The sequence below is a fragment of the Acomys russatus genome, chromosome 14, assembly GCF_903995435.1.
Source record: "Acomys russatus chromosome 14, mAcoRus1.1, whole genome shotgun sequence".
Lineage (NCBI taxonomy): Eukaryota > Metazoa > Chordata > Mammalia > Rodentia > Muridae > Acomys > Acomys russatus.
The window spans coordinates 18,461,830-18,477,565 of record NC_067150.1 but is presented as its reverse complement, the minus strand read 5'-3'; the positions used below and the strand labels follow the sequence as shown (position 1 = coordinate 18,477,565).

Genomic DNA, 15,736 nt, shown 5'->3' with positions numbered 1-15,736 from the left:
GTCACTAAGGAGTGATACCATTTAAAAGGATTAGGAGATGAGACCTTGTTGGGGGAAGTGTGTCACTGGAGGGTGGGCTTTGATGTTTTAAATGCCCAAGCCAGACCTATTGATCTGAATGTAGAACTCTCAGCTACTTCTTCATTGCTGGCTGCCTGCAAGTTGCCACCATGCTCCCCACTGTGACGGTAATGGATTAAGGCTCTGAAACAGCAAGCAAGCCCCAATTAGATGCTTTTTCTTAGAAGAGTTGCCACGGTCATGGTGTCTCTTCACAGTAATGGAACACTAACTAAGATAACATCCACCCTTCCTTTCCTACCCATTCAACTTTGTATCTTTTAAAAAGCCCATAAAATATGATTTGTGGTGCCTCTGTAATCTTGGATACCTACCCTTCTATTGGAGTGTGGTTAATTTACCAGGGGCCACATTTTCAAAGAAGATTGACTCTTCCTCCCAGTTGCAATCAATTATAAATAGTTGTTCAGCTGGAGATTGGGCTCTGTGCCTTCCTCCCCTGCCCATGCTGGGCACTGGTCTGGAGTAAGCCTTCACAGGCCTTATGCCTGTTGTCAAACCTGCTGTGAGTTTGTTTATACATGAAGCTGCTCCTCTGGCTCTTAGCCTCCTCCCAATCCTCTTCAGCAATGATCCCTGAGCATTGGGAGAAGGAGGAGGAAGAGTGATACGTGCTACAATTAGGGATGGGCGCTCCGCGGCCTCTTATTCTCTGCATCATAGCAAGTTGTGGGTCTTGGTGTTAATCACCATCAACTACAAATATAAGCTTCTCTCATAAGGGTGAATATAGATACACTGATCTATAGATAAAATTATAAGTTATTAAGACTCAGTAGCTGGCTACTCCCATAACTTTGTGCCACTGTCCTACCAGTAGACATGTCTGGCTGGGCCATTCCTTACAATAACTTGCAGAATTCACATCTGGGTAAGTGTGGTGATAATAATTCCCCCTCCAGTAGCATCCATAGCACCATCCAGCATGAAGAAAGCTAGCCAGTAGAGATGACGCTTTCAGGTCAGTACCACCTTGAACACGCTGTGTTCTATGACTTAAATATGTGTCATCTTCAGCAATAAGGTCTTACCAGCAAATTCCAGAAGGTACCCAAGAGGAATGACAAGAGCCTGTACTGTTTGGAGGTATAAAGAACCTCATTGGCAAAAGCTCCAAAAGAGGTAACCCATTACTGGCATTGGACTTTGGGATTTGTTAATCTGTTGTATATAATAGGAGCATTGTGACCCAGCTATAGGGAAACATTTTTATGTATGTATCTATGTATCTCTCTGTATATATGTTCACACACACACACACACACACACACACACACACACACACACACACACTTATATAGTTCTATAGTAGTGGTACTAGGTTTCTAATTGACTTTTTTTTTTTTTTTTTTTTTTTTTTTTTTGATACAGGGTTTCTTGGTGTTGCCCTGGACATCCTGAAACTTGTTTTGTAGACCAGGTTGACCTCAAATTCACAAAGATCCATCTGCCTCTGCTTCCCGAGTCTTGGGATTTAAGACTACCACCATGCCTGACGTCCCTATGACTTTGAAGAGAAATTATTATTTGGGTTTTTTGTTTTTGTTTTTGTTTTTGTTTTGTTTTTGAGACAGGGTTTCTCTGTGTAGCCTTGGCTGTCCTGGACTCCCTTTGTAGACCAGGCTAGCCTTGACCTCACAGCGCTCCGCCTGCCTCTGCCTTCCGAGTGCTGGGATTAAAGGCATGCACCACCACGACCGGAGAGAAATTATTATTTATGTTTATGAGTGCTTACCTGCACATCTATATGTACACGGCATGGATGCCCGGTGACTGCAGTGATCAGAAGGGGGTGCTCTGTCCCCTGGAACTGGAGTTCTGAATACCTGTGAACTACATGTGGGTACTGAACTGATCCTGGATCCTCTGCAAGAGCAAGCTGTACTCTTAACGGCTGAGCCATCTCTACAGCCCTCCTACTCCATGGGTATTATTTTTAACTTTTTATAGATTCTTTGTGAATTTCACATCATGTGCCTCAATCTCACTTATCTCCCTGTCCCTTTATATTTGCCTTCTACCTTTGCAAACTCCCTCCAAAATAAAATAAAATAAAATAAAATAAAATACAAAATCAAACCAAACCAACAGCAGCAACAGCAAAAATGTTGTCATGAAAGCTACAATGTATAACAGTGTGTCACACAGTTTTCCCTTTTGTCCACACATCTTTACTTGTAAATGTTTATTGCTGCAGCTGAGGTCTATATTGATGTCTGTGGTCTGAGTTACCACCAAAGGCCAGTTGTGTGTCCATGGTCTGGACTGCCATTGGAGACCATGTGGATGTCTGAAGGCCATGCTACCATGGTGGACAAGCTGATCTGACTGGCCTGCACTGCCACCAGAGACCATGGGGCATCAGGGCCATGCTGCTGTGGGGGCCATGTCTGGGTCTCTGGTGCTATGGCAGCAGGGGTCTGTGTTGATGTCCCAGGTCCATGTTACCACCAAAGGCCATGCAGATGCCCCTGGTCTGGACTGCCACCTGAGGCATTGTGCTAATATGGCCCTGCACTTCACCTGAGCAGCACAGTAGAGCTGGCATAGGTGGCAAAGGCATGGGTGAGCTGGTCCAAGGCATTGAGGCAGGAGAGTTGACATTGCCTCTTGCTGGCTGTGGCACTGAGTGAGCTAGCAGGAGCAGTACTGGAGAGCTTACCCTGGTGGTGTGGGTACAGGAGAGATGGCAGACTGACCAACTCAGCTACCTCCCAGACTCAGATCCAAGCCTTTGACTTATCCCACCTCAACATCTCCCTCATCTATGATCTTCTGGAGCATTTGAAAAGGCTGATCCTGCAGATTCAAAACCATGGGGTCTCCATGACAGACCCAGACACGGCCCTTGGCCACAGCCCTGGCCAGGACCTCACTATGGCCCCTCATATCTGCCTGCTCTTCACCACTGTCAAGCCTCCAGTCCCATCCTTCACAGTCTGTGATCCCCTCTGCTTCTATTCCTCTTTCATCATTCTTCCTTGTACTTTCTTTCCCATCCCTCCATCACACATTAGCCCATCATAGTGTCACCCGTGGCAAGTGCTTGGGTGTCTTTCTTCCAGCTGCCATGGGCCCTCCACAGATTCCTTTGAAAGGCCTACTTTTATAGTTTTCCCTCTCTATAGCCCATGCTTTAACCTGCCCACCCCAACTTTACCCTTCCTATTCCAATATTCCCTTCAATCCTTTAGGCCACTGTGTTCTGTCTTCCCTCCTTTGAAAGCCATGGCACCAAAAAGTCCCCTAGGCCTGTGTGGGTATTCTAAATGTAAAACATATGTCTGGATATTCATTGCTAACATGCACAAATGAGAAAACATGCGATATGCAGTGTTTGTCTTTTTAAAATCGGGTTGCCTTACTTATAACTATTATTCTCTGTGTTCAGCTCTATCCATTCACCTGTGAGTTTCATAATTGCATTTTTTTTGAGAGTCTAATGATATCTGTCGTGTCAATGTACCACATTTTCACTATCCATTCATACACTGATGGGCATCTGAGTCATTTCCATTTTCTGGAGACTGTGGATAGAGAAGTAGTGAATACGAAGAGCAGGTAGATCTCTATGATAGGTTATAGAGCCCAAGAGTCCAGCTGGGTCATGTGGTCGGCCTATAGCTTTTGGAGGAACCTCAACACTGATTTCCAACTGGCACTGATTTCCTTGGTGGCTACACCAGTTGGCACTCCCATCAGCAGTGAATAAATATTCCCCTTTCCCCACACCTGCACCAGCATCTGTTGTCATTTAGTTTTTGATCTGATCCATTTTGAATGGAGTAAGGTGAAATCTCAAAGCAGTTTAAATTTGCATTTCCCTGGTGGCTAAAGATGTTGAATATCAAAAAATGTTTCTCATTTATTTGTATTTCATTTGTGAGAACTCTGGGTTTAGTTTTGTGCTCCAGTTTTTAATGGGGCTGCCTGCTTTTTGATGTTTGGAGTTAAATTCTTTGTATATTCTAGCTAACGCTATGTCACATGTACGGTTGCTTCACCTCATTTTTTCAGTGTATTAAGGTTTTTATTGTTGAGGTCTTTCTCTTCCTTAGTATTCCAAGACATTTTAACCTTATTTTTCTGTGACAATTGTGAATAGTATTGTTTCCTTAATTTTCTTCTCATTGCGTTTGTTATTTATATAGTGTACATATGAAGGTTACTGATTATTCTGTGTTAGCCTTGCACCCTCTTACTTTCCTGTGTCAGTTTTCTAGTGGAATATTTAATATATATACATGATATATGTGCAAATAAAGATATTTAAACATCTTCCTTTTTGATGTGTAGCACCTTTAACTCCTTTACTTCTCCTATTGTTCTAGTCAAGACTCGAAGCACTATACTGAACACCATGATGTTAAATCTGATTTTGATCATGTGGTGTCATAGACTGGTCTACATTTATTGATTTGCATATGTTGAGCCATCCTTGCATGTCTAAGATGAAGCTGACTTGATTGTGATAGATGAGCTTTTTTGATGTTTCCTTGAATATTATTTACAATTAATTTCATTTTGATTTTTGCAACAATGTTAATCAGAACTATTAGCTTATAATTTTATCTTCTTGTTGGATCTTTGGTTTTGGTAATAGTATGATACTGGCTTCACAAAAGAAAATTGGAAATGTTCCTTTAATGAGTATGAAGTATCCCTTATTATCTCTTCTGATTATTATGGGTTGAGGTCTTTTTTTGTGCCAGATATTAGAATAGCTGCATTTGTTTGTTTCTTAGTTTTACTTGCTTATAATAAGTTTTTCCATCTGTTACCATAAGGTATTATTTATAGTGACCTTAGGGTACCTTTTTGGAGGCCACAAAAGATTGATCCTGTTTTATAGTTATTCTTGCATGAACAAGTTCAAAACTAGACAAAAATTCCAGCACTGAGAAGGAAAAGTACACAAAGAGTTCCTTGCCTACACCCAGAATACCCATAAAACTTATTTACAGTGATACCTGCTAGGAAAGGAAAGTCAGCTTTATCCAATTAAAGGTCACCAGACAGGCTCCATGCCAAGGAGCATGGACAACACACAAAGGATTTGTTGTTTTGCTTTAATTATTTTTGTTTTGTTTCATTTGGATGTTTTTTTATTTTTTGTATGTTTGCCTGCTTTGATTTTTGGTTTTTAGGGAGAGCATTGAAAAAGAGAGATAGAGTATAAAGTTCAGTGGGTAGGGAGGTAGGAAGGAGTTGGGAAAGAGAAAGTATTATCAAAGTATATTGTATAAAATTTTAAAATAAAAATAGCAAAAAGTACATAAACTTATGTAAAATAAAACACTACTGAATGGCAATTGTCTGAAGGAAAAAAATAAAGATGACTTTTTAAAATTTATAGAATTGGATGAAAATGAAAATATGGTCCCCAGGCCGTGGGATGGGTGTGTTAAGTGGCCAGTTGTCTAGGCTTCCTGCCGAGAGATGGAGCCCATGTTGATAGTGTGAGTCTGTGGTCTTTACTTGGAGGGGACAAGCTGTAAGGAGAGCATGAAGTCAGGCAGAAGACACATGGCCCGCAGGTAAGTGAGAGGGGTACATAGTGCATCTAGCCTACTCTGGAGTTTTGCCTGCTTGTAATTACTAGGATTAAGTGAGGTAAAATTCTTCACTATAGTTGTGCATTTTGTAACTCATTTTCTCCTACTTCTGACACCCACGCAAAGCATGCACCCTAAGGCTATTTTTAAATGCAGAGAAATTTAGAATGATTTTCCGTCTAATTAAACTAAAACACTTATCATTATGATGTGTCTCTGTTGCTCTTCCCACTGTTGGTCTTCATGTTGGGTAGTCTATGTGAATTGAGGATAGTAGTTTTCTTTGAGTTAATGTTTCCATAGACTAGCTGGGGTCATCCTTTTATTTTCAAGTTTGTTGAATATTTAGAAATTATTATTATTATTATTATTATTATTATTATTATTATTATTATTATTATCATCATCATCAAAGAATGGATAATTGCATTAAAACTAATTGAAACATTTATTTTCATTTACTGTAAGTGTTGTTATATTTTGCTGAAAATTCATTATTTTCCTATACCCTTTCTACCTGTTCTAGCCGTTCTATTACCTTCTTTCTCTTGTCTTCTTTCATATTTCTTGATTTTCTTCTTGGAAAAAAATCAACTAACACATAATGATTAGTTAAATGACAAAGCTTTATAAGTGATAATCTGCACTCCTCTATTCATTGCAATCAAGATGTGGAATGAAATGTGTTTATTAATATATAAATGGATAAAGATGTTTATGTTCCTTGAACATGAAAGAGAATGAAATCCTGTTATAAGCATCAACATGGGGAACCTAAAGAATACCAACTTAAATGAAATAGGCCAGATACGGAAAAACAAATGTCTCGTGAACTCACTTGTAAAGGAAAACTGTGGTTATCCAAGGCTAAGGTGGGGTAGGATGAGAAACAGAAAGAAGTGCAGGGATTTTCTCTTTTGGCTCACTCTCACCGCCTCTTTCTCTTTCTCTTTCAGACAGAGGCACTGTCCAGATCTATGTAGATGAGGATGGCCTTGAATCCCGATCCTCCCTGCATGTGCTGAGTTTGCAGGTGTCTGCCACCACACCCACCGTGACTCTCTTTTAGTCTGGAAGTTCTGAACTATTTCCGTTCTTTTAGCAATTATCCTGAAAGCCTTATGCCCATTCTTGCTATGTCAGTGTCTAATCCTAATCTACCCTCTATGTTCACTTAAAGTGATTCAAGGAACTTGAAATACTTCCAATACATTTAACCACATTTATCTTCATATTCAGTTATGTTGGACACTTTGAGTTACCCACTGAGACCTTTTCTGGGAGTCTCTGAGTTGACTCCCACTCATGTAAGCATTCTGCAAGGACGGAATTGCATGTTTAAAATGTTAACTGGTCCAGGACTGTTGTGGATAATGAATTCTTAAATGAAGCATAGCTATTTCATATTTCTCTAAGAAAGTAGGTTGGCAGCTTGGTAAGGGCCATCTCTTTTTCCAGGAATGGAGGTTGCCAGGATGTAGGGAATAGGGCCATGTGCATAATGAGCTATCCTCAAATTATGACCGAAACAAAACAAAACCATGCACAAAAACAGACTCAGGCTCTCAGCAGCAGGTAGGTGGCTTGCCTAAAACGTCGACTAAAGCAGAAGACTAGAATTGCCTTATTTCCTGATTTAAAATACCTTTTGTCTTCCTGTTTCCTCATCAAATTAAGGCCTTCCACCTTTTAAAAATCCATCTCGTGAATGTAGAAGGGAGATACAAGGTCATTCCTGAATGATTCCATGCAGAGCTGTCTGAGTGAAAGTGGGAAGAAGGCTTGCGCTGTGTACTGAAGAAGTTGAAAGGCACTTTATTCTCATGATTATCACAGGGGAGAGTCATTAGAAAGGTATTAGTGTTTTGCTGTAGGGGTGGGGTGGCCTGTGGAATCGGTTGCTTGGTGAAATTAGACCTCAATTAAATTATGTTACAAATATGGCCTGAAAGAAGAGAATCTTTTACCGTTCATATTGAATTTAGTTCAATAAAGCAGAGATATTTTGGGTAGTGTGACTGAATGTGTTAAACACAACTACTCTGTCAGCCTAGTGTTTGGCCTGCCCCCTGAAGCTGTGTAACAATGTCCCCACACATTTCTTGACACCTTGGTGTGGAAAGTAGGCACCTTTGTTTTTTACACCACCATGCAGCCTTTTCTAGTCCCACGGGAGCATCAAGGGCTACCGATGGCAACACTGGGGGCTTACATTCTAATTTTCTATCATGCTTGGGCTGTTATACTAGTTTCTGAGTTCATGTGGTAGGGAGAAAAGTTATACTTCCAAAAGGCAAATGACTCAACCTTGAGTCACTGAAGTGCTAGTCTTCAAAAGGCAGAACCCTGGCAGCAGCACTCTCTGCAGGTCTAATTTAATCCATTACAGTCTCTAAACATCAATATCCTCTGATCCAGGGCTATTTTGGCCCCCTGTTGCAGATAGACACTGCTACCCAGAGGTATGAGATGATTCATCCAGGGTCCTAAGAATAATGACTACCATGCATGCTTCCCAAGTTTGGAAGATAATGCCAGAGAAGATTTCAGACCCCCATATCAATGTAAAGCAAGTTTTGCATAAGTGGCAGCTTCCTACAGCAACCTGCCCCATTATCTTATTGATCTCCAGGCTCCTCTGGGGATGAGAGACAGTCTCACAACAGCTGCCTTCACAGTCCACAGACAGCACAAAAGCCCTCACTGCACTCTCTCTTTAACTTGAAGGATCGATTGATGGATGATGCAGGCGTGTGACAGGTCCTGCAGACCAGAGCTTGACAGAGATTGAAAGCCTCTATCAAGAGCCCGGGCCTCCTGTTTTGCTAGCCAGGGCTCCTGCCAGATTCTGCTTGTTAATTGGCTCCTGTGCAGGCAGCTTTTTCAGCAGCAGTTCTGTGCATTTTCTGTGGCACATCTTGATTTAAAGGGAAATGTTGAAAAGTGAGTCTCAGCCACTCAAAGCTTCTGCTTGCTCACGTCTGGCTGATTGCATGAAGAGGAAAGTAGCTTTCAAAAGTGTTGTGCAGACAGAAAGGTGGATCATTCTATCTCTTCAAACTTAGGGAATAATTTTTTGAGAGACAGTTGGTGAAGTGTCTGATTTCTGCCTAAAGAGATGATTTCCCTAATGTCAGATGGAATTGAAAAAGAAATTCGTGGAGAAATTGCCACCATGACCTTAAGCAAGCAGTCTTTGCGCTGATAGGATAAAGAGGAATGGGGTGCTTTTAAAATAGACTGAGCATCTTAATGACTCCACAGCAGTCAGCCAAAAGGACAAGAAAAGGTTTAAACTCTGGAAGGGATGATTTTGCCAAGGAGATTTCAATGTCAAAGACTGTATGAGAAGCTAAAAATAGGGTGCTCATGCGCGTCACAAGGCCGTGGGTGGAGATGTACACACAGTCAAATGATTGCCATTTCCACTTCTGGAAAAATCTAAAGAAAAAAATGACTGGAAAACATTTGGTTATATTTCATTTGAATGATACTCATAAATGCTGAACTGCAGACCTGTCAAAATAAGGCCCACCAGCACTTCCTTGCAGAGCAGCCAGATAGACCAAGGGTACAGCAAACAGGACAGCAAAGAGCTTGCAAGAACATCATGTTGGGAAAGCCATGAAGCTAAGTTCGCCACTGAAAAGAATTGTGAGAGTGAAAATGGGCAGAAATATCCCTGAAGTGTGTGGAATGGGGCTCAGTGTGGTTTGAACGTTGAATACAAGGAGGGAAAGAGCTTTAACACTGCCTCGAGGAGCTGTGAGTTCCAGGTCTCAGCTGTCTTCTCTGGAATTCTTGGTCAAGGGTCTATGACTATTGGTGTGATCTTTCTGCTATGTGAGAATGTGCTTGCATGGTGTTCTTGTTTAGCAGGAAGATGCACTGTCCCTTTTAGAAGTCACAATGCTTGAGAGCTTACTCCTGCCAACACTTCCTCCTCCTCCAGGATCTGAAAGTAAATTTCTTGGCATTTCAGGGGCACACATCCCATCAGTACCCAACAATTTTCAATACAAAACTGGTAGAAAGCAGTCTTGCCTTTGTTAAGTGTTGTATTTACTTTCAAACTTGTAATTAGATGACTCAGGAATAGCCTTCCCATATCTTCTGCTTGTCTGTGTCATCAGTTCACAAGGATGCAGGGCAACTGCCGGCACAGGTGGCAAGCCATGGGAAGGGGGGCTGGGAGAAACTGGAAGAGAGAAATATCTTTCCTAGCTGACACAAAGACATGATGAGCTCATGTTGTCTAATGTTTGCATTGCACTAACATGCCTTCATGAAGAAGTTTGCCTCATGCATCCGCTACTTGATGCAGGAGTAGGGCGGAGGAAATGGCTCAAGATTCATGCATACACACTAACTGGTGATGAAGGTCCGGAAATCTGATTGAGTAGAGCTTAGCACCATTGCTTTAGTGCTTAGATGAATTCTGGCTTGGAGAGAATCTGCATCTCATGCCTCTCACTTCTTTCTCGGAATGTCATTCTGGAATCCTGTGATCTTTGCTTCCTAGAGAAAGTCAGAATAAAGAAATAAAGGAAAAGTGATTTAACCCATTGAAAAGGCATCATAGGTGTTAAGAGGTAATAGTTAAGAAAGGTCATTAAAGACCAAAGACCTGTTAAGCTAGAACAACTGAACCTCCTCCTCTGCCAGTGCCATTACAGCCAGTGGACAGTGTCATCATCTACCATTACAGCCCAGTGGACAGTGGCATAATCTACCAAGAAGTAGACCCTGGTGTTATCCCCACTTTCACATGCAGGAAAGAAAGTATATGGATATTCACACCCCAAGTTCACACCTGGCTTTGTAGAAGCAGGATCTGAACCTCAGCTACTGCCATTAAACAAAGACTTAAAGCATCCTATTAGTCTCTGTGCTATGAGTTTCTCCACTTACTTTTTACCTGATGAGAACAGATGAAAAACAGCAGAATGACAGTAGGTGTCAGAAGAGTATATTTCAGCTCTGCTACTAATGATCAGTAGAACCTCAACAATGTCACTCAGTCTTGTGAGCCTTACTTTGTAAAGCTTTCCCTATAAGTAGTGAAAATGTTGCCTATCACTTTCTGGTAGATTTATACTGAAGAAGTTCATTGGGGAAGATTCCATCAAAATCAAGGATTTCCACATTTGTAGCACTGCCATGCCCTCAGTCTGGATTTGAATTCATCAAATTAGTGGGGACTTCCTAACCCTTAAGCACCTCATCTATGAGATGGGGATTCTGTGCCCCACTAATGAGCTTTGGGAAGAAAATGAGAATCAGGGTCTAGATGTAAGACCTGCTGGTGTACCTGACACCAGCAAGAACACATCTTACTTGCAGGGGAAGCAGATGGAGCTGCTGAAGAAGCAGTAGATGAGAGGGTTGATGGCACTGTTCAAGGCTGGCAGGTTCTGGATGATCACAGAGGCATAGAAACGCTCCTTGGTGTCCGGAAGGAGGTTGAAATTATCCAACATGTCAAAGAGGAAGTATGGGCTCCAACAGCAGATGAAAGCTAGGGAGAAGAAAGCCATTAGCACCACCATGAGTGCATCTGAAACACCACTCTTGGTTGGCTGTGACTGGAATTTTAACTGGGATGTTCTTTGGTACTAGAGATCTCTCAGGAATATTGGCCTTGGACATGTTGTTATGTACACTTGTGTTTGTTAATAAAATGTCATGTTTGCTTAAACATGTGTGCTGGTATGCACATATCCTGGAGACAATATCCCTATGCTCAGATTAGCCCAATCTTGTCTGGAAAGGGGTCTCTGACTTCCAGTAGTGTGCACTTATTGCAGAACATGTGGGATCTGATAGGCATGGCCATGGCCTCCCAACCATCACAGTGCTGAAAGAAAGAAAGCAAGATCCTTTAGAGATTCCTGAGATAGACAAAACAGGATGAAATCAGACCAGACATTAACTACTAGTTCTAGGATATGTATCAGGATAAAGCGATCTTAAAAATTTTAAAGTGTGGATCATGACGGTATCATTATGATCTCAAAGTTCTTTTCTATGCCTATGTTGACTTCTTCAGAAAACATGCCCTCATTCTTCTTGTCCAAATCAACTATGTGTGAGTTCAAAGCATCAAAGGACAGGAGTGGGATACGGGAATCTGTTGTGATGGTTTGCATAGGTGTCATCTTGCCAGGCACCAGGGTGCCCAGACATTTGGTTAAATATTACTCTGCATGTGTGTGAGGATGTTTCTGGATGAGAATAATATCTGCATCAGTAGCGTATGTAGAGCAGATTGCCTTCCGCTGGTGAATGGGCCTCATCTGACCTATTGAAGGCATAAATATAACAACAAAGTCCCATGAGAATTCACTTTCTCTGCTTGATTATCTTCAAACCAGAGCAATGACCCACACTCAGAGCTAAACAGAAACATACAGAGTCAATTTTGTTCTCAAGCCTTTGGCTTCAGACCTGGACTCGCACCTGCAAGAGTGGCTACATTGGGTTTCCAACCTCACCACAGAGCTTGAGGTTTCTTTATCGTCATGGTCCCATGAAGCAGTTTCTTAGAGAAAACCAGTCTGTCACCTGTCTGTCTGTCTGTCTGTCTATTCATTCATCATCTATTTATCTATCATCTATTGCTCTGTCATCTAGTTGGCTATCACCTTTTTATCTGCCATTTCTCTGGATAATACCAGTGAATACAGAACTGCATAGCCTTGGGTACCTGCACACAAACTGTTCCCCTTCTCCATGTCTCAACTTTATTTCTCCCATCATTTTTTACCCTCAGAGTTTGCCCCAGAGTAGCAGTTCAATATCCATGGACATCTACATGCAGGAGCAACTATCTTCCATTATCATTTGATAGGGATTCAGAAACTTGATTCAGAATTTGGAAATGAGAAATTAACTCATGATTCCCTGCCCCATAGGTGATGCTGATGTCTTAAATGGGAATTATTCAAAAACTGAGATCACTATCTTTTTGCATTGTGGGTGGTTGATACCATCATTGGAATAGCTGTGGTACGCCAATAGCAATTCTTCTGTTTCTCTCTCTCTCTCTCTCTCTCTCTCTCTCTCTCTCTCTCTCTCTCTCTCTCTCTCTCTCTGTCTCTGTCTCTCTCTGTGTCTCTGTCTCTTTCTGTTTCCCTGTATCTTCATGTCTCCCTGTGTCTGTGTCTGTCTGTCTGTCTGTCTGTCTGTCTGTCTGTCTGTCTCTCTCTCTCTCTCTCTCTCTCTCTCTGTGTGTCTCTGTCTCTGTCTCTTTCTGTCTCTCTGTGTCTTCATGTCTCTCTGTGTCTGTGTCTGTCTGTCTGTCTGTCTGTGTCTCTCTCTGTCTCTCTCTGTCTCTCTCTCTCTCTCTCTCTCTCTTTCACTCTCTCCTGAGTGTTTTGCAGGAATGTCAGTCTTCTTATATTCTAGAGTGAGCAGTTCAGCCAGCCAATAATGTCTCATGCCTCACATACATTTTGAATGGTCAACGTGGCATTTAAGTATAAAGAGATCCTGTCTATAATTTCCCTGGTTTAGAGAACTTACCACATTTAAAGGTACACCTAAATATTTACAATAAATATTGAAGCTTTCAGGAATACACTTCCATTGTAGACAGAAAAGCAATGATTTTATTTAATTTGAAACTTACCAGGGTTTGTTTGCCTGCTCAGAAAATCAGGTTAGTGACAGTAAAACAGCTTACATTTGAATGTCTCCATAAAAACATCTGTATTGCCTGTCACCTGTAGCTGTACAGGTATAGACATTTGATTTCTTTATTACTTTTCTAGTGTAGCTGTGCCCATACAGCTGCATATAAGATTGACATTGTTCTATTATAAATTCCTTTTCTTTTGCTCTTGTTCCAGCTGATTTATAGAACAGTATGCTGACTTGAAAAAATATAATATTTAGTTTTACAGATACTTATCATTTTAGGATGGTAAAGGGGCATTACAAAATTATTTGCTATAGCTAATCTGACAGTATTCTGACTTTCCTGTGGGCATCTCTGCCTGAACACTGAACAGACCTCATATGGCTGTGAATATAATTTCTGATTGACCAGGCATACACCAGCATGAAGATCGTCATCCAGACAATGGGCATTGTTGATTCTTGTGTAAAGGCAGAGCATCTCTGCTATCCTCCGAAAGTCTCTGAGAGAGTTCCTAGAGCCCTGCTGAGTTGTGGATGCCTCTGTAGCTGAGTGTGCAGGGCTGCTGTGTGCCTGTCCTTGGGTGGCTGAGTCATGCATGCTGCATGTGGTCCTTTTGGCATTTTGTATTTTAGAAAGGGGAGATGAGATATTGTGGTGATTTGACACATAGCTGATACCTTCTTGGGGTTTCGAACTGCTTCTAATGAAGAAGAGATGGGGTATATCATCTAACTAAAAAGGAAATAGCCCCAATTCCTTCCTTTTTTGTATATTTGCATTCACTTGTTCATATTCATATTGAGTCAAATATTAACTCAGTCATGTATATGTTCCCATACTTTAGGCTTTGGGGATAACGTGTAACTCAAGAGCAAGTCATTGCCTTCATGGATTTATGATTGTGGCAGGAGAGAAAGTCTTAATGGGCACTCAGAGGAAGGATAGCAGGCTACCAAGAAGAGACTTGATACCCTATGAGCATATATAGGGGGAGGAGGTTCCCCTCAGTCACAGTCATAGGGAAGGGGAATAAGGGGAAAATGGGAGGGAGGGAGGAATGGGAGGATACAAGGGATTGGATAACTATTCAGATATAAATGAATGAATTAATAAAAAAAACAATTAACACTAACCAACCACCAAACTAAAAAAAAAAAAAGAAAGAAATACATATGTGTGTGTGTTTATATAGTAGGCCTCTACATATACTTGTAGATTCTCTATATTAAGATATACTTTAATAAAACTATATTTATGAATATCTACCATGCCAGATAAAAATAGAAAACAGGAAATAATCACAGCAGTGCAAACTGATTTTATGGATCCAAGGTGTAGAAAGAAAAAGGCAGCAGACAAGAAGCATGAGGGACATACACTGTGGCTGTAAGGGAAGTATTGCTGACTCTGTCTGAAACTAAATATCCAAAAGAAATGCACATCTACTTCTTCTTTTCCTTGGGGAGACAATGTCTTAAATGAAGCAATTGAGTTGAGGATAATTTGTATATAATCTCTGGGTAGTTCAGTCTTAATAAGATTTTCTCCAAGTGATCCAGTCCATGAACTTGGTGGGCAACTGTATTCACAGAGAGAAAGATTAGGAGCCCCACATTTTTTTTTTTTTTTTAATGAAAGGTAGATGTGCTTGTAACACATTCCTTCCTTGCCTGGCCTGTATATCATCAGCTTGTCTTCAGGATGTTTGTACGGTTTTGTAACACAAGGGAGGACAACGCTTACCAAGGATTATGACGATGCTGTATTTGATGGCCTTGATTTTTGCTTTTGAGATGAGCCCTCGGTTGTAGCTGCTACACAGTTTGCCATCTGCAGATAGAAAGGGAAGGGGATGGTAAAATAGACAAGACTGAGGAACACTGCCGGTTAGACTTCCAAAACTGCTTATGTCCTGCTCCTCTGTGACAGTCTTAAACTAAGATGGCTCAGGGGTGGCTGAGAGGAACTGCTTGATTTGCAACCTAATGCAAATGCCAAGGGGTGCTAGGATTCTTAGTCCGTCAGGAATAGCTATAATTAGATCACAAGGCTACAAGGGATGGGGCCTCCTTGCTGAGGGCTGCTCTCAGGCCATGCTGTGCTGAGAAGCCCAAGCAGTCACTTCTACCCCCTAGAATGGCTACTCCAGGTCAACTCACTAGTCTCATTCTGAAGCGGCTCTCAGTAAAAGCCCAAGGCACAAGAAACAACCACAACTGAACCTTCACATAAACTTTAACCAAATGTAACTGTCATCTGAAGGCAAGACTTTCAAGGGAGGATGGATGTGAGAATCTGTGGAGCAAGGCTTTGTCATAATTAAAGTTCATGTATTGAAGGATTATTGAATGCTTGTTGAAGAAATCAACACGTACTTCTTCCAGTGGAGGAGCAGTGATTAAAAACTAAGGTTGCTTAAGATCTGCAGAAAGTGCAATAGAGCTGAATGAAATGGGTC

At 41.3% G+C, this 15,736-nt stretch overlaps 1 protein-coding gene across 1 annotated transcript in view; it reads right to left on the bottom strand.

Annotated features, from left to right (window-relative positions):
- Positions 1–10,017: 10,017 nt before the first annotated feature.
- The window catches only part of Npsr1 (neuropeptide S receptor 1), a 208,947-nt gene continuing 203,228 nt past the window's right edge, over positions 10,018–15,736 (bottom strand). Inside the window, exons 7-9 of the mRNA XM_051156800.1 lie at positions 15,022–15,108; positions 10,974–11,154; positions 10,018–10,154 (exon numbers count right to left, since the gene is read on the bottom strand). Coding sequence (XP_051012757.1) covers positions 10,064–10,154; positions 10,974–11,154; positions 15,022–15,108 — 359 coding nt within the window. The 3' untranslated portion in view covers positions 10,018–10,063. The remainder of the gene's footprint in view (positions 10,155–10,973; positions 11,155–15,021; positions 15,109–15,736) is intronic.